The sequence below is a fragment of the Hyaena hyaena genome, unplaced genomic scaffold (assembly GCF_003009895.1).
Source record: "Hyaena hyaena isolate Hyena2069 unplaced genomic scaffold, ASM300989v1 scaffold_240, whole genome shotgun sequence".
Classification (NCBI taxonomy): domain Eukaryota; kingdom Metazoa; phylum Chordata; class Mammalia; order Carnivora; family Hyaenidae; genus Hyaena; species Hyaena hyaena.
In genome coordinates, this window is record NW_024080873.1 from 1,733,935 (window position 1) to 1,751,308 (window position 17,374).

At 35.0% G+C, this 17,374-nt stretch overlaps 1 protein-coding gene across 2 annotated transcripts in view; it reads right to left on the reverse strand.

The window, feature by feature from the left end:
* DENND4C (DENN domain containing 4C) overlaps nucleotides 1-17,374 on the reverse strand; it is a 126,815-nt gene that overhangs the window by 61,659 nt on the left and 47,782 nt on the right. For both annotated transcript variants that reach the window (XM_039244422.1, XM_039244421.1), the window contains exons 6-12: nucleotides 12,252-12,490; nucleotides 10,544-10,610; nucleotides 9,408-9,466; nucleotides 8,416-8,560; nucleotides 5,530-5,705; nucleotides 2,388-2,488; nucleotides 1,848-2,066 (exon numbers count right to left, since the gene is read on the reverse strand). In XM_039244422.1, the coding sequence (XP_039100353.1) occupies nucleotides 1,848-2,066; nucleotides 2,388-2,488; nucleotides 5,530-5,705; nucleotides 8,416-8,560; nucleotides 9,408-9,466; nucleotides 10,544-10,610; nucleotides 12,252-12,490 (1,006 nt within the window). The remainder of the gene's footprint in view (nucleotides 1-1,847; nucleotides 2,067-2,387; nucleotides 2,489-5,529; nucleotides 5,706-8,415; nucleotides 8,561-9,407; nucleotides 9,467-10,543; nucleotides 10,611-12,251; nucleotides 12,491-17,374) is intronic.

Genomic DNA, 17,374 nt, shown 5'->3' on the forward strand with positions numbered 1-17,374 from the left:
TACACGTCTCATATGTTTCTTCTGGAGGTTTCTGCCATTCTGTTATTACCACTAACGATTATAGCTGTTATCCTGAGTACTGTAATTTTACTAGTTGCTTCACATACATTTAATCTTCACAACCTTATGTACAAAGTAGGTATCATCCTCGTCTTATTAATGAAAAAACAGAACCTCAGAAAGGCTTAATAAAGGAGCTCCTGGGTGGCTCAGTAAGTTAAGTGTCCGAGTCTTAATTTTGGTTCAGGCCATGATTTTACGATTCATGGGATCGAGCCCCCATGTAAGGCTCTGTGCTGACAATGTGGAGCCTGCTTGGGACTTGGGATTCTCTCTCTCCCTCTCTCTCTGCCTCTCCCCGGCTCTCATGCACTCTCTCACTCTTTCAAAATAAAATAAACATTAAAAAAAAAAAAAAAAGGAAGGCTTAATAAATAGCAAAGAAGAAATTCTATTCAGATTTGACTTTTGATGCGTGTTGTTTTTTAGAAACCGTTTCCTGCTCATCTCCATTTATACAAATACAATCCATTCTTCAAAGTCATGCTATTCTTCCATGGAGTCTTCCAAATTATTTATTTGGAAGAATGTTCCATTTTTATAAATTTTGGAAATTCTCACTGATTACTGTGTAAAATCTGTTTTCTTGAGTATATGATCTATTTTAAAAAGTATTTTAGACTATTTTCCATTTCCTACCCCATAGAGCTAGACTTTAATACTTCTTTATATCCCTACATAATAACTAGTCTGACATAGTAAGTGGTGACTAAATATTTGAGAGGTTATCCTGAAGCAGAGATGATAAAAGACAAAAGGATTACTGGAAAAATAGATTTTTTAAAAAAAGTAACTGCTGGGTAGGGGCACCTGGGTGACTCAGTCAGTTGAGCATCTTTGGCTCAGGTCATGATCTCACAGTTTGTGGGTTCAAGCCCCACATCAGTTCCATGGCTGTCAGCACAGAGCCTGTTTCGATCCTCTGTCCCCCTCTCTCTCTACCCATCCCCTGTTCATGCTCGCTCACTCTCGCTCTCTCTCTCTCAAAAATAAAACATTAAAATAATAATAAAATAAAATAACTGCTGGGTAAAAGTACAGAAATATAAAATAACTTTCATGAGTATCTGTAAGGTTGCTACTACATTTAAGAACAGTTGAATAACGGGGCGCCTGGGTGGCTTAGTTGGTTAAGCGTCCGACTTTCGCTTAGGTCATGATCTCGCAGTTCGTGGGTTCAAGCCCCACGTCAGGCTCTGTGCTGACTGCCGGCTCAGAGCCTGGAGCCTGCTTCAGTCTGTGACTCCCTCTCTCTCTGACCCTCCCCTGCTCATGCTGTCTCTCTCTCTCTCTCCTAGAAATAAATAAAACATTNTTAAAAAAAAAAAACAAACAGTTGAATAACAAAAATCTGAATATGAATATAGTGTTTTCCCCTGAAACAAGGCTCTATTTTTCAAAAACTTGAAAAACTGGTGTCCTCATTCTAAAAACTAATTGTTAGAGAATACTATAAACCTAAGAATATATAAATTGAAGAATTATGCAAGATTGAGGAACCACCTAAACTAAATCATCAGGTGTGTTCAACTAAGATAACTGTCTAGTAAATATAAGCAACATCTTTGACTTTTCATAAAGATCTCCAGTTTCAGATTTCTCAGGGAAAAATGGAGAAAAAAATTAAAAGAAATTCTTGATAAAGCCAGATTACAAATGCACAGAAGTTTATTGTATTTTAATATACATTTCTAAGAACTTACATCATGAATATTTTGGGGAGTAATACCAAATAAAAAATATTTTTCATTTCCATAAAAAATAATTACATTTTCAATGCCACTCACCCTGTCTGTCAAATAATGAATCAACAGCTGTGGCTTTATTTGAAGGAGCCTCCGTGATTGGCTTGAGATATGCCCTATATCCTTTTAAAATGGATGCCATAAAACGCAAAAATGCCTCTTGAATTTCCATTTCAAGTTGTGTCACCTTCTTTTGCCAGGAGAAATCTGCTTCAATTGGAGTCATCTCAATTGCTGAACTTTCCTGAGTTTTTCGGTGAACTGACAAATGAAGAGAAAATGGCATTTACATACAAGTACTGATTAAACAATTAAGAAAATCATCAAAATAAAAACTCATGACTTCTTGAAATTCCTCTCTCCATTCATGAAGAGGGATAGTTGGCAAGAGCTAACAGGGAGACTCAAGCAGACAGGACAAAACATGCTCAAAATTCATGAACCACACAATATTAATGTCTTAGTACCGAAATTTTGTTTTGTTAATGAGATTCCTTTTATTCAGAGCAAAATTTTATTTAAATTTATGAATATCCTCATATATATTCTCTCATTAAAATACTCCCTTTTCCTCACATTCACCTGAAGATAGCTGGGGATACAACTTCTTTAAGGTACTAAGCAGATTTTTGCATGGCTTTTTGGGAAGCTGCTTCCAATTCATGTTCTTCTTTTCATCTGATCTATTAAATAAAAACATAATAAAAGCTGTTATAATCTCTTTTTACTTGGCAAAATATCTGTATCAAACTAAAAAAAATGGAAAGGGTGTTTTTGCTCAAATTACAATTGACACAGATGGTCTAAATAAGTGGTTTTCAAGGAAACTCTTTTCTTTAAGTTTTTATTTATATTCTAGTGAGCTTCTACAATGCAGTCTCTTTTCTCCCTCTAGTTGTGCACTTTGTTCTCTCTGTCCTCAGATCAGTTTCCTGGGTGTTTAGAACGATTTGGTATCTATCTAGCTGTGTACGAGGGATGAGGCAACCATAGGGTCCCCAGTGCTCCGCCATTTTAGCTTCTCCTCCCTCGCGAAAATTCTCTTTACACTTCAACCAACCTTATGCCGACTTGGTCATCTCACCCTAATGTTCTAACACAGATTTCCGGAAAAGGCTGGAGTTATGAATTCAAGACTGAAGTCTTGCTTCAAAAGTTACATTTTAGAATTATAATATCTTAGGTGACAAACTTAATTGATACTTCAAACTACCTATTAGAAGCAAATTGCAACAAACATCAGAGAATAATATATAAAGTATATTCTGACTACAATTCAACTAGTTAGCATTTGAGGAAAAAATCTTGGAAGTTTAAAATTAAGAACACTTTCTAGTTTTTTCACATTTGTTTATTATTTTGAGAGAGAGAGAGGGAATGAGCAGGGGAAGAACAGAGGGAGAGGGAGAAGAAGAGAGAGAGGAAGAGAAGGAAGGAGAGAGGGAGACTGAGAGACAGAGAGAATCCAAGCAGGTTCCACGCTGCTCACTTCCAAGAAACATGAGATCATGACCCGAGCTAAAATCAAGATTCAGACACCCAACTGACTGAGCCACCCAGGCATCCGCAAAAGAACACTTTTAAATAATGCAGGAGTAAAAACATTTTAATAGAAATAAGAAACATTTAAAACTCTACAGAGATAAAAGGCTATACATCAACCATGGGCTGCAGCTAACACTATACATCAGGCCAGTATCATTTATGAACAATAGTTCAAACATTTTAGATTCTTAGAAAACTCAATCTGCTAGGATATAAAAATACAAGATGATGTTTATTTCAGGAATGTAAGGATTATTCATTAGTGATTGATTTTATAATGTTATTTACCACACAGAAAATAAAGGAGAAACAATGGTCATCTCAATAGTTGTATAAAAGTGTTATAAAATTCAACACCTACTTAAAAGTATTTTTTTAATCATTATGTACAAGTAGAAAGTAAGTTCCATTATTTATTATTAATCAAAACCCTAGAGTAGGGCTAGCAAACCTTTTCTATAAAAGGTCACACATTAAATATGTTTTGAGGACCACAGGGGCTCTGTCACAACTTCTCAAATGTACAATTATAGCATGAAAACAGCCTCAAAGAGTATGTAAATGAGTGAATTTTGTAATTTTAGTTACACAAATAGGCCACAGGCCAGATGTCAATTCTTGCTTAAATCAGTGATCATAATAATGAAGTGCTCAAAACATTCCCTTTAAAATTAGGAATAAGACAAGATACCAGCTATGATTACTTCTATTCAATGCTATATTAGGATCCTAGCCAGTGATTTAAGACAAATTTAAAAATAAATAAGGACTGGGGCAACTAGGTGGCTCAGTCAGTTAAACATCCTACTCTTGATTCTGGCTCAGGTCATGATCTCACCGTCAGGAGATTCAGCCCAGCCATGGGCTCTACCTGCCCTGCCTAAGATTCTCTCTCCTGATCCCTCTGCCCCTCCCCCACTCACACTTGCTTGCTTTCTCAAAAAAATAAAATAAAAATATATAAGGATTGCACATGATGTGATTATTGACAGTCAATAAACTGAAGAGACTCTACAGACAAAATAGAAGAATTCACTTAATTTGCCATGCAGCAGACTCATACATGAAAACCAACAGCATTTCTATACTATAGTATCTAACAGAAAATTTAATTTAAAATACCACTTATAGTGGCAATAAAAAACACACCATACTTAGGAATTAATAAGTCTAACAAAAGATGTGCGTAGGCTTTATGGAGAAAACTGCAAAGTTTATTGAAAAAATGTAAAAAGATCTGTGAAGTAAAACTCATAGTCAGTTCTGCATCCAACTTCAGCTCAGGTCATGATCTCACAGTTTGTGAGCTCGAGTCCGTCGGGCTCTGTGCTGACAGCCAGCTCAGAGCATGGAGCCTGCTTCAGATTCTGTGTCTCCCCCTCTTGCTGGCCCTCCCCCATTCATGCTGTCTCTGTCTCTGTTTCTGTCTCTCTCAAAAATAAACATTAGAAAAAAATTAATTTCTCTGTAATAAAATAGATCCTAAAAAATTTCAGATCTTGACAGCTAAGGAAATGGCTTAATATTATCCTATATTCTGACTAAAGTCATTTTTTAAAAGCTTACATACAGATTTTGAATTAAAGCTAGAAAGCATATCATCTTGAGCCCCGGAAGAAGTGTCCATCCTTTTTCAAATTCACCTTTTCTTTTGACAAATATCTTCTACCTACTGCCAACGCTATTACCAAAATACTATAAACTAATGTTAAACATGTTCTTTTTCAAACTTTCCAGGATTCTGATACCTGCCCTCACTGAGAATTATTGTACTAACGATGAAAACTTATTGCACGTATATTAGGATTAGGAGGAACTTAACGGAGGACCATGGGGGAGAAGAAGGGGAAAAATAGTGGGGGAGAGAGAGGAAGGCAAACCATGAGAGACTCTTGAATACTGAGAACAAACTGAGGGCTGATGGGTGTGGGGGAGAGGGGAAGGGGGGTGATGGGCATGGAGGAGGGCACTTGTGGGGATGAGCACTGGGTGTTATATGGAAACCAACTTGACAATAAACTATTAAAAAATAAAAATTTAAAAATGAAAAAATAAAGATGAAAACTTAATACCAATCTTAAAAAATACCATGTTTCCAGATGCTTTCAAAGAGCTGTAACAACTACATATGGGGAAAAATACAAATGGAAGATAATATAAAAAAAAAAAATCAACTTACACATATAACATGTTTGTATCCAAGTCAATGCAAACAACATCTTGTGGTGGGTCATGAAGATCAAAATACCTGGAGTCAACTCCAACTATAAACGGTAAAGGTGCACTAAGCACTGCCGCCAGCGAAAGAGGACAAAGGGGAATGTATGGGCACTGCCACTGAAACGGAAAGATCATCTGGGAAAAAAGTTTTTAAAAATTAACCAAATTTGAAATTTCCAACAAAAAGTATGTAATTAACTAATATTACTGAAATACCATTAAAAGCTGTAAAGTCCAGTTTCTTTCATCTTACACTTCATTCAAAAAACCAAATGACTATAAAATACTACTAAGTAATACCATGAACCAATGTGATTAAATCTTCACACATGACAATTATCACACGCACAATAAAAATGCTGACAGCTTTTTTACATGTTAATTCTAATGCCATACAAAACCCACATCCAACATTTTTTGGAAAAAGTCAAACCAGAGAGAAAACTTATAAAACAAACTCATAATCTTTAACTCTTAAGCATTTCATCCATCTGTTAATTCTCAAAATAACCTTTGACTAAAATCCAACTAAAAGCTCCAAGGACTGAAAAAATTAAAATGACTGTCTTGAAAATGGCAATAGTCAACTGAAACTTTCAAAAACAACAAAAATTTCCTGCTCAAACACAAAATGATTCGACTTCCATAAAGCTTGGCATCTTAAAAAAAACTAGTCCATATAAAACATACCTCAAGAATCTTTATCAGCTTTTTACAATGCTATACCTTAATTGGATCATTTGTGCTTTTTTAAAAAAAGTTTTGATAAGTTAAAAAAAGATTAAAATTTTAATTACGAACTAATATGAAAATTCTAATCACCAATGATAAAATTTTTCCCCTACTATAAAAATCCTTGCTGTATACCTTACCCATTTATCACTCGCCCCAAAGAAATGCCTATAGCATTTATTACATCTTCCAGTTAGTCCAGAGAGTTATTTAGAATCAGGATTTTATCTTCAATCATTTATATACTTATCAAATATTCCAGAACTTAGTATGAGCCAGGCACTGTTCTGTGAATTAAAACAAAGATCGCTGCCCTCCTGAGGCTTATGGTCTAGAAAGAGTCAGCAAACTTTTTCTGTACAAGAAAGATAGGCAACATTTCAGGCCTTGTGAGCCATACTGGCTCTCACAGATATTTAACTTTGACTCCATGCAGGAAAGCGGCCATGGGCAGTATGTAAATAAATGGCCTATGTTCCAGTAAACCTGAAGGAGGTATAGAATTCAGCCAATGGGATATCTAGGAGAAGGGTGCTTCCAAGAGAAGGAACAGCTAGAGCAAAGGCCTTAAGTTATGGGTTTGCCTAATATGCTTCAGGAGCAGCTGGTTGTTCGAGCAGAGTAAGCAAGGGGGGAGAGTAGTAGGAAATGAGATCAGAGCACGGCCGGACAGAACCGCTCCCACAGGACCTTGCAAGGATTCAGATACCTTCATGAAAACTATCTTCCATTCAACAAAAGGTATGTTACATCTGCAACTATGTAAAAAATTTTTAGAATAAAACTACTTAACAGCAAAATGTGACACCCTTGTAGTCACCTTTGACCTTTTACAGCTCAATCATAAATAGGAGCATTTTTGCAAAAATACTCATTGGTGTCGCCAATGTTTGCTATGGAGCTCCATTACTTCTTTGCTATTCATTCTCCTTTTGAAGAATTTATTCTCTCATTATTCCTTTCCATTTCTCTTTAGTGATTTTGCGTGCATTTCAGGCAGTTCTCCAACATCAATTACACAAATTTCATGCAATTTTGCAGTTTGCATAAGATTTCCAATTTCACATTAAAATTTTCCCACCCATCCTTGCACTATATTGCTGAAATCAATCAAGAGACTGGGTCACAAAGATTCTGACAAAAGAACGTAGATAAACACTAATGTTTTATGAGAAGGAGTGGGAACTTTATAAAACTGGTCAGTTTATTAACAAATATTTTTATGTTATAATGGCTTTTGCTTTTATATGCAACTGTGGAGGTTTGGAAAATTAATTCACAATGAGGCTCTCTGCCCCCCATAAACTATCTCACATGGTTACTATGGTTTTCAGACCTAGTAGCATTTCTCTGACCAGATTAAGATCTTAGAGACATACCTCGTTGGCTGATTTAACAGGTATTTATTGGGTGCTAACTCCATGCTATTTAGCTGTGGTAAATACTGAAGACTCAAGGATAATAAAGAGACTAGGTATTTACTTCCATGTGAGTTACATTCTTAAAATGGAAGACAGGACAGTAAACTATTTTAAATTAAATATGTAATGGAAGATAAATTTGGAGAAGTGGAACATCCAAAATTCTATACTGTGATCTATAAAGCCTATATGATCAAACCTCTAATTATAATAGGAAGCCATCAAAACACAGAGCACTCAATTTAATTTTACTTATATTTTACCTAATAGCTAAGCATTTGTACATTACCCTATTTCACACTCACTTAGAATTTCCTGTTATTGGCTCACCAAGATTAAAAGTTAAAATTGAGAGTAATTAACTATGCAATTCATTTGTATAATTTCAGGGCAGATGAAATTGACCAGAGCCTCTCATTTAATGTAATCAGCTTCATTCACAAGCTCACTAGTCTATAATCATATAGATTCTCTGAACCATTCAAATATATGAAAAATCAGAAATTACAATTTTTTCTCAAATAGAAATCACCTTTTTTTCTTTATACTTACTATTTCTCTTTGCCACTCTATTATATTTATGTTAAACTTTTACTGGTAATTTCAAAGTTGCTTTCATTTAAAGAAATTTCCCTTTAGAGTAAAAACATCATGTCAGTAATCCTGTGCTATAAGGAAAATTCTATACTTACAGCTACAACAGCTTCAGCTACTCCAGTCAACACAGCTGGCCTAAGAGAATGCAGCAGAATCTTACTCTCAAGTAAAACAAAGAGCAGCAGTGTTGCACAATTCTCAGGACCCAGATTCATTAACAAGGTGCTAAAGTCGGCTCCACTACGAGAAAAGAAAAAAAGGTGATGAACTATTTTACTAAACATGTTAAGATTTGCTTATTAAACTATTTCCTAAATATTAACAGACTGTGAGTCTAATGTTAATTAGAAGTCCTGATTTAGTTATTACTGTGAAGTAGCAAATTTAATGAGCTAGTCTAACAGTATGTTTCAATCTCATCCTTTGGTAACAAAAGAGGAGTTTATCAGGGAAGATTTTCCCAAAGAACCACCATTTAGAGGTGGGGTTGGGCAGAAGCCAACACATGCAAAGGCAATGAGGCAAGAAAAAGCTACAGTCATGTCCACAAAATTGAAATACACCTATTGTGACTAAAGCATAGTAAGGAAGGGTCAAAAGATGACGTCAAAATAGAAATGATACAATTAAATTTACATTCTCAAAAGGACACCTGGCTGCAATGTGGATAAAGAAATGAAGGGAGAACAAAAGAATACCAGTTAAAAGGTTAATAATGAAGTTGTCCAGGTGAGACATTATGCTATCCTGAATGAGTGATCCAGAGGAACAGAAGGTAAGAGATTCAAGACATTTGGGGAGGTTAAAATCAGTTCACTTTGAATATTTAGCTACAAACTGGATAGGGGGACGGGGAAAAGAGAGGTATTTCCCACACCCAATCTTGCAACTCTCTCAGATATTCCATTTTTAAAATGGTGATGGCCCACCATCCAAACCCCACTATCAAAGCTAGAAACAGGAAGGTTATACTCATGTAAATATAACACGTAATTTTATTATCCTAACCCTTAAAATATTTTAAAGCATTCTGCTCCAAGTGAATGAATATAATGAATATATCATTTTAGATACCATTAATAATTACCTTAGTGGTAACGGTGTAGAAACTGGCTGTGATAATATTAATGCATCATGGACTGAAAGCTTCAAAAAAAAAAAAGATGAATAATCAAGCCAACTTGCAACATAAATATTCACATCAGGTAAAATAAAAAGTAGTTTAATATGCAGACTGACACAGGTTTGGAAATGTAGAAAGATACATTTGGTAAAACAATAGCTGTATTTACTCAGAGGTATTATTTTAGTTCTTTTAAATTAAATGGTTAATTCAAGTAAATTTTGATTCAGTTAACTGTTCAAAACAGTTATCTTTAAACTATGGAATAATTGCTTTTTAAAAGCTTGAAGTTTATTTACTCTATAGACTGGTAAGCATTTGGCTTGATTACATTATATTAATACTTCCTGAACTAAAGTATGTACTTGCTGAACTGAAGTACACTAAAGATTAACAAATATGTGACTTAATGCCACCATATCACATATAAAGTTGGTAACACCTTAGAAAAAATTTTTAAATAGCTTGCCTCTACGTTTCAATGCTACTCAAAGTGCCAGTCTGCAAACTGTTATTGGCCCAGGAAAAGATAGTTTATAAATGGAGAGCAAGCCATTCAGAAAGTTTTATGGCAAAAAGACACTCTCCAAGTGCCTGTACGTGATCAGAGGTCTCATGTCTTTGGACAGAGTACAGACGTTCACAACTACACTGATGTCACATGGTAAGGTGCACATGTAACAAGCTGTATACTTATATAGGTCTGCCACTGATTGGAAATAAAAAGAATTGGTCCTTTAACACAGAAAATGTGAAGACCACTATTACAATTTCACTTCTTTCCTCTAACCACAAATCACTTCATATTTAATATTTATTAATCACTCTGTTTAAAAATATGCCCATAACACATTTCTGGGTTTTACATTATTAAAATCAGCTACATAGATGCCATGCACAGACCAATGATGATATCATGATGAATCAAAGATTATAATCATTCCAATTCTGTACACACAGATAAAATATAAACTACACGAAATTCCAGGACTCTATGAACACATATTGCACCACCTCAAACTCGAAGGGCCACAGAATCAACTCTGCAATGACAAGGACAACACATACAGAGCTTCCTGCAATGGACTTGTTGTGATTACCTGTACAAGGATTCTTGGTCTCTGTGCTGAGGGAAAAGGGATGTTTTGCATAAAGTGTGAAATATGCCTAAAAAAAGGGGTGAAATATAGATCATAATTACTTTTCTAAAATGTTTCATAGGTTTTAACAAATTCTAAATATATTAAATATGTTATTATATATATCATCCTAATTCTGACAAAGCCACTGACCTAAAACTTATGCTAAATAAATATACTTAGCGTAAATAAATGTACTGATCCCACTAAACTTCTGAAATGTACAATGTATTTCCTGATTAAAGATTCATCTTAATATTGCCAGGAAAATAAAAGTAACACAAATACAGTTTTCTTAAAAGAAGCTTATTTTTATCGTTCTGATACCAGTGCCAGTACAGTGAGTAACTATCTGTGATACAATAATACAATTTAATCCTAATAAGTGATTAATATTAAATAGTAATTTAATCAATATAACTCTTTTACTATAACTCTGAGCAAACCACTTGCCCTCTCTATTTCTCTACCTACAATGCTTAAGTTTCTTCAAAGCTTTGAGCTGTTAGAAGCCACTAACACGCAAGTGGGAAAAAATATTGATCACATACCCTGATTTTATTTCCTCACACTATTCACAGAACCTCAATTTTTCAAAATGTTGCTAACTTGTCCCTAACATTACGTTTTATTTCAAACAATTTTAAGTTAATCTGAAAGCTGAAAGTTAAATCTAGAGCTATGAACTACTAGTCTGGCATTGCAAGAGGACAACACGAAAGCTGAACCCATGTTTCTACACCAAATCATGGTAAGTTTAAGCACAGTACTATTTTCTTAAGTTGCTTTTTGAGCAGCATTATTTTAAAACCCTCACAGAACTGCCCTATCCTTCTACTAACTAGTATCCTTCACTGATATTCTTTCTGCCATGAGACAAAATGTCTGAAATTATATGAAAAATCCATGTTTATGCACACCGTAATTCATTTCCACAAAGCTCTGGACACATCCTAGTTTGTCAGGAGGATAAATAAATCATTTACTATAATAAAAGTGAGTGTGCCATTGGAAGTCAGGAAAATATGTTTTTGGTTTTTTTTCTTAAGTAATCTCTACACTCAATGTGGGTCTTGATCCCATGACCCCCAGATCAAGAGTAGGATGCTCTACCAACTGAGCCGGTCAGGTGCCCCAAGATGTGGTTTTTAAAAGACAGCGGCTCCACATATATTTTTCTTGCTTACAATAGATATCCAGGACAAAGGGAATTACAAATGAAGTGGAAAATAAGTAGATTCTCTCAATACTAACACCAAAGCCTCTTTTTTGGCACCACTTAACTCACTCTTATTAATTTCTATATTGGTTTCGTGGTGCTTTATAGTGAGAACCTGGAATGGCCATTTATATGGTTCAGGTGTATGCTGGGTCAATAGCTATTTTTCTCTTTATTATTAGAGAATAAATAGGAAGAACACAGACAATACACTGTATAAGGAGTTCCTTCCTCAGCTGAATCCTCTAAAGATTATTATTTGATCATTCTAACCACCACTCCTCAATTTTAAAAATCAGTGATTCAGGTGAAGAACGGAACAAGTAAAAAGTAAGGTGACTGTGACTCTTTTTCCCTTTCAACTTTTCTTGCTTAAGTCAGGTAAACAATGAAATGTACACATAAACAACCAGTTTTTCCACCAGACATCTTTCTAATCATTATACATACTTTTCAATGGGAAGAGGATGTGGTCCAGACACAGACAGTTTGTAGATAAACATGAGAAATTTTCTAAAAGCTTCAAAAAAAGGCCAGTGTGAGAGCAAACAAATGCATTTGTTTGAATTGATGGATTTGGTGACTACTTTTCTCTCCACGGGAGTCAACAGGCCCAGTTGCATAAGCTGTTTCTCTGTCAGAAGTTCCCGAGAGTAAGGTTCATAAAACTGGATGGCAGCTCCATAGACCTACAGAGTTAACAGAATCCCACGACAAGATTTGAGTTTGTTTTTAAAAATTCTCCTTATCTCTCAGTACAGAAGAAACACTAGAGGGCATATGATAGACAAATGGTAAGAAAAATCTCAAATACTGTTGATGGGGATATAAAATGGCACAGCTGCTGTGGAAATCAGTTTGGTGGCTTCTCCAAAATTTAAAAAAGAATTACTGTATAACCCAGCAATTTCACTAGTAAGACTACACCCCAAAGAATTGAAAGTCAGAACTCAAACAGATACTTGTACACCAATGTTCACAGCAGCATTATTCACAATAGCCAAAGGGTGGAAACAACCCCAATGTCCACCAACAGATGAATGGATAAAACAATATGTGGTATATACATGCGTTGGAATGTTATTCGCCCTTCAATAGGAATGAAATTCTGATAGATACTACAACATGGTTGAACCTCAGAAGTACTATACTAAGTGAAATAAGCCAGATACAAAAGGACAAATATTATATAATTCCATTTATATGAGCTACCTAAAATAGGCAAGTTCACAGAAATTAGAATAGAGAATACCAGGAATCAGGGGTAAAGGTAGGAGAAGTTTCTGTTTAAGGTAATGAAAAAGTTCTGGAAACAGATAGTGATACTTTTCTTTTATAAATCTTATAACTACTTAGTCACTATATATATATAAATATCCATATATAACATATGTGTGTGTGTGTGTGTGTATATATATATACACATATCACTACACACATATAGTGAGTGTGTGTTACATTAACCCTTGTCTTTACAAATACAACACTCCCAGATACAATTATTTCAATGATCTCAGGGTTTTTTTTTTAAGTTTATTTATTTATTTATTTAGAGAATAAATGGGGTTGGGGCAGAGACAAAGGGAAAGAGAATTCCAAGAATCCTGACACAGCGCAGAGCCTAATGTAGAACTCGAACGCATGAACCATGAAACCATGACCTCAGCCAAAATCAAGTCAAATGCTTAACCAACTGAGTCACCCAGGAACCCTAATGATCTCAGAGATTTTTTTTCTTTTTTACAAACAATATGAGAAAAGAATCTCAATGAGGCTTTGTTGTTTTCAACCAATCAAAATAAATTTATTTTTTTAATGTTTATTTTATTTCTTTTTAATGTTTATTTAGACAGAAAGAGACAGAGCAGGAGCGGGGCAGGGTCAGAGAGGAGACAGAGAGTCTGAAGTATGATTCAGGATCTGAGCTGTCAGCACAGAGCCCAACGCAGGGTTCGAACTCACAAACCGTGAGATCGTGACCTGAGCTGAAGTCGGATACTTAACTGACTAAGCCAACCAGGTGCCCCCAATCAAAGTAAATTTAGTGACTCTTACGCATTTGAAGATCTTACAATTTTCATTTACTGCTTTCAGTGAGAGAATTTATAAATAATTATTAGCTAAAGACTTACCTTAGTTGTAAGAAACTCAGTTAATACAGTATTGGCATTCTTTCAGTGTATATTTTACTTACACTCCAGACACTATGCTGGATACATAAGCTTCACTCCAGACACTATGCTGGATACATAAGCTTCATTATCATTAATGCAGTGATTTTAAACTTACAGCCTACAGAATGATGCCAGATGTGTTCTGTTTGAGCCACAAGAGTCAGCTTTGGTTAGTTATACTTTTCAATAAACTATTTATCAAATTTCCTGAGAGCTTTTAACGTTTACATTTCTACTATATTCATAGTTTTACTTTTTATTTCCTAATATTGCTTCTCATCATCTCTTTTTATTTTAAATTATCATTTATGTCATTATTACTGCTTTATACATGTTTTCAATTATTGGTTATTAAAAAAAAGCATATACATGTCTTTTGGAAATTATGTACACTCACTTCCCTTGACATATGCTCAGGAGTGTAACTGCTGAGCCACACAGTTTTCTTTTCCTTGCTGATAACATAGAAGTTCTTTATATACTCTGGATAGGGGGCAGTTCTTGAATATATACACATTGCACTAGTTTCTCCCAGCCTGTGGCTGCTTTTTCACCTTCTTAATGCTATCTTTTTATGAAGATTTTTTTCTACTCCAGTGAGGTCTAATTATTCATCTTTTCTTTTATGACTAGTACTTTATTTTTTGTTTGTTTTATTTTTGAGACAGAGAGAGACAGAGCATGAGTGGGGGAGGAGCAAAGAGAGAGGGAGACACAGTATCTGAAACAGGCTCCAGGCTCTGAGCTGTCAGCACAGAACTCAATGTGGAGCTTGAACCCACAAACCAAGGGATCATGACCTGAGCCGAAGTCGGACGCTTAACCGACTAAACCACCCAGGCACCCTATGACTAGTACTTTTTTAAAAATATGACATATAATGTTATATTAATTTCAGGTGTACAATAAAGTGATTGAGCAATTCCATATATTACTCAGTTGCTCATCAAGATAAAGGTACTCTTAATTCCCATTACCTACTTCACCCATGCTCCCACCTACCTCCACTCTAGTAACCATCTGCTTGTTCTCTATAAATAAAAGTCTAGCCTTTTGGCTTTTCCCTTTTTTCCCCTTTGTTCACTTGTTCCATTTTTTAAATTCCACATTATGAGTAAAATTATATGGTATTTGTTCTTTCTCTGACTGACTTATTTCACTTAGCATTATACTCTAGATCCATCCATGTTGTTGCAAATGACAGGATTTCATTCTTTTTCTGACTGAATATTCCATTGTGTGTGTGTGTGTGTGTGTGTGTGTGTGTGTACACTCATCTATCAATGGACACTTGGACTGCTTCAATAATTTAGCTATTTAAATACTGCTGCAGTAAACACAGGGGTGCATACATCCCTTTGAATTAGTGTTTTCATATTCCTTAGGTAAAAACTCAGTAGTGGGACTACTGGATTATAAGGTATTTCTATTTTTAATTTTTTGAGAAACCTCCATATTGTTATCCACAGTGGCTGTACAATGTGCATTCCCACCAACAGTGCAAGCGGGGGGTCCTTTTTCTCCACATTCTCACCAATACTTGTTGTTTCTTGTGTTTTTTATTTTAGCCATTCTAACCAGATGTGATATCTTGTGGTTCTGATTTGCATTTCTCTGATGATGAGTGAAATTGAGCATTTTTTCATGTGCCTGTTGGCCATCTGTATATCTTCTTTAGAGAAATATCTGTTCGTGTCTTCTGCCTATTTTTAAATTGGATTATATGTGGGGGGGTTTGCTGTTGAGTTATGTAAGTTCTTTATATATTTTGGATACTACCCCTTTATCAGATCTCAGTTGCATAACTTCTCTCATTCAGTATGTTGTCTATTAGTTTTGTTGGTTGTTTCCTTTGAAACAATGAAAACCAAAAAGATTTTATTGTGATATAGTGCCAGTAGCTTATTTTTACTTTCGCTTCTCTTGCCTCAGGAGACAGATCTAGAAAGATGCTGCTATGCCTGACGTAAGAGAAACTACTACCTATGCTCTCTTCTAGGATTTTATAGTTTCAGGTTACACACATAGGTCCTTAATCCATTTTGAGTTTATTTTCATGGTTAAGGAAATGATCTAATTTCATTCTTTGGCATATGCCTGCTCAGTTTTCCTTACACTATTTGTTAAAGAAACTGTCTTTTTTCCAGTACATATTGTTGCCTCTTTTGACAAAGAATTGACCATACAGTTGTGGGTGTATTTCTGAGCTTTCTAGTCTGTTCCATTGATCTGTGTATCTGTTTTTTGTGTCAGTACCATACTGTTTTGATTACTACATATTTGTAGTATAACATGAAATCTGGAACTGTGATTACCTCCAACTTTATTTTTCTATTTCAAGATCGCTTTGGCTATATGGAGTCTTTTATGATTCCATACAAATTTGAGCCTGTTTGTTCTCGTTCTATGAAAAATGCTATTGTATTTTGATAGGAATTGCATTAAATCTGTAGATTGCTTGGGGTAGTATAGTCATTTTAACAAGATTTGTTCTGGGGCATCTGATTGGCTCAGTCTGTTAAGCATCCAACTCTTGATTTCTGCTCAGGTCATGATCTCACAGTTCATGGGATCAAATCTGCGTCAGTGCAGAGTCTGCCTGGGATTCTCTTTCTCTGGCCCTCCCCTGCTCAAACATACATGTGTACACACTCTCTCTCTCTCAAAATAAATAAATGAACATTAAGAAAAATAGTACTTGTTCTTCCAAACCAAGAGCATGGAATATCTTTCCATTTCTTTCTGTCACCTTCAATTTCTTTCATCAATGTTCATAGTTTTCACAGTATAGGTCTTTCACCTCCTTGGTTATGTTCATTCCTAAATATTTTATTATTTCTTGTGCATTGGTAAATGGGATTATTTTCTTAATCTCTCTTTCTGCTGCTTCATTATTAGTGTATACAAATGCAACAGATTTCTGCACATTTTGTATCTTTCAACTTTACTGAATTCCATTATCAGTTCTAGTACTGTTTTGGTGAAGTCTCCATGTTATACATACATACATATATATATATAGTATCATGCCATCTGAAAATAGTCTAAGTTTTATTTCTTCCTTGCTGATGTGGATACCTTTTATTTCTTTTTGTTGTGTGATTGCTGCAGCTAGAATTTGTAACACTAACTGAATAAGCTGTGAGAGTGGACATCCTTGTCCTGTTACTGACCTTAGCAGAAAAGCTCTGTCTCTCCCTGTTGAGGGTAATGTTCACTGTAGGTTTTTCATATATGGCCTTCATCATGGTGACATATGCTCTTTCTAAACCTGCTCTGAGGGTTTTTTTTATCACAAATGGATATTGTACTTTGCACCTCTTGAAATGATCATATGGTTTTTAATCTTCCTTACTGATGTGATATATCACATTAATATGCAAATAATGAACCATCCTT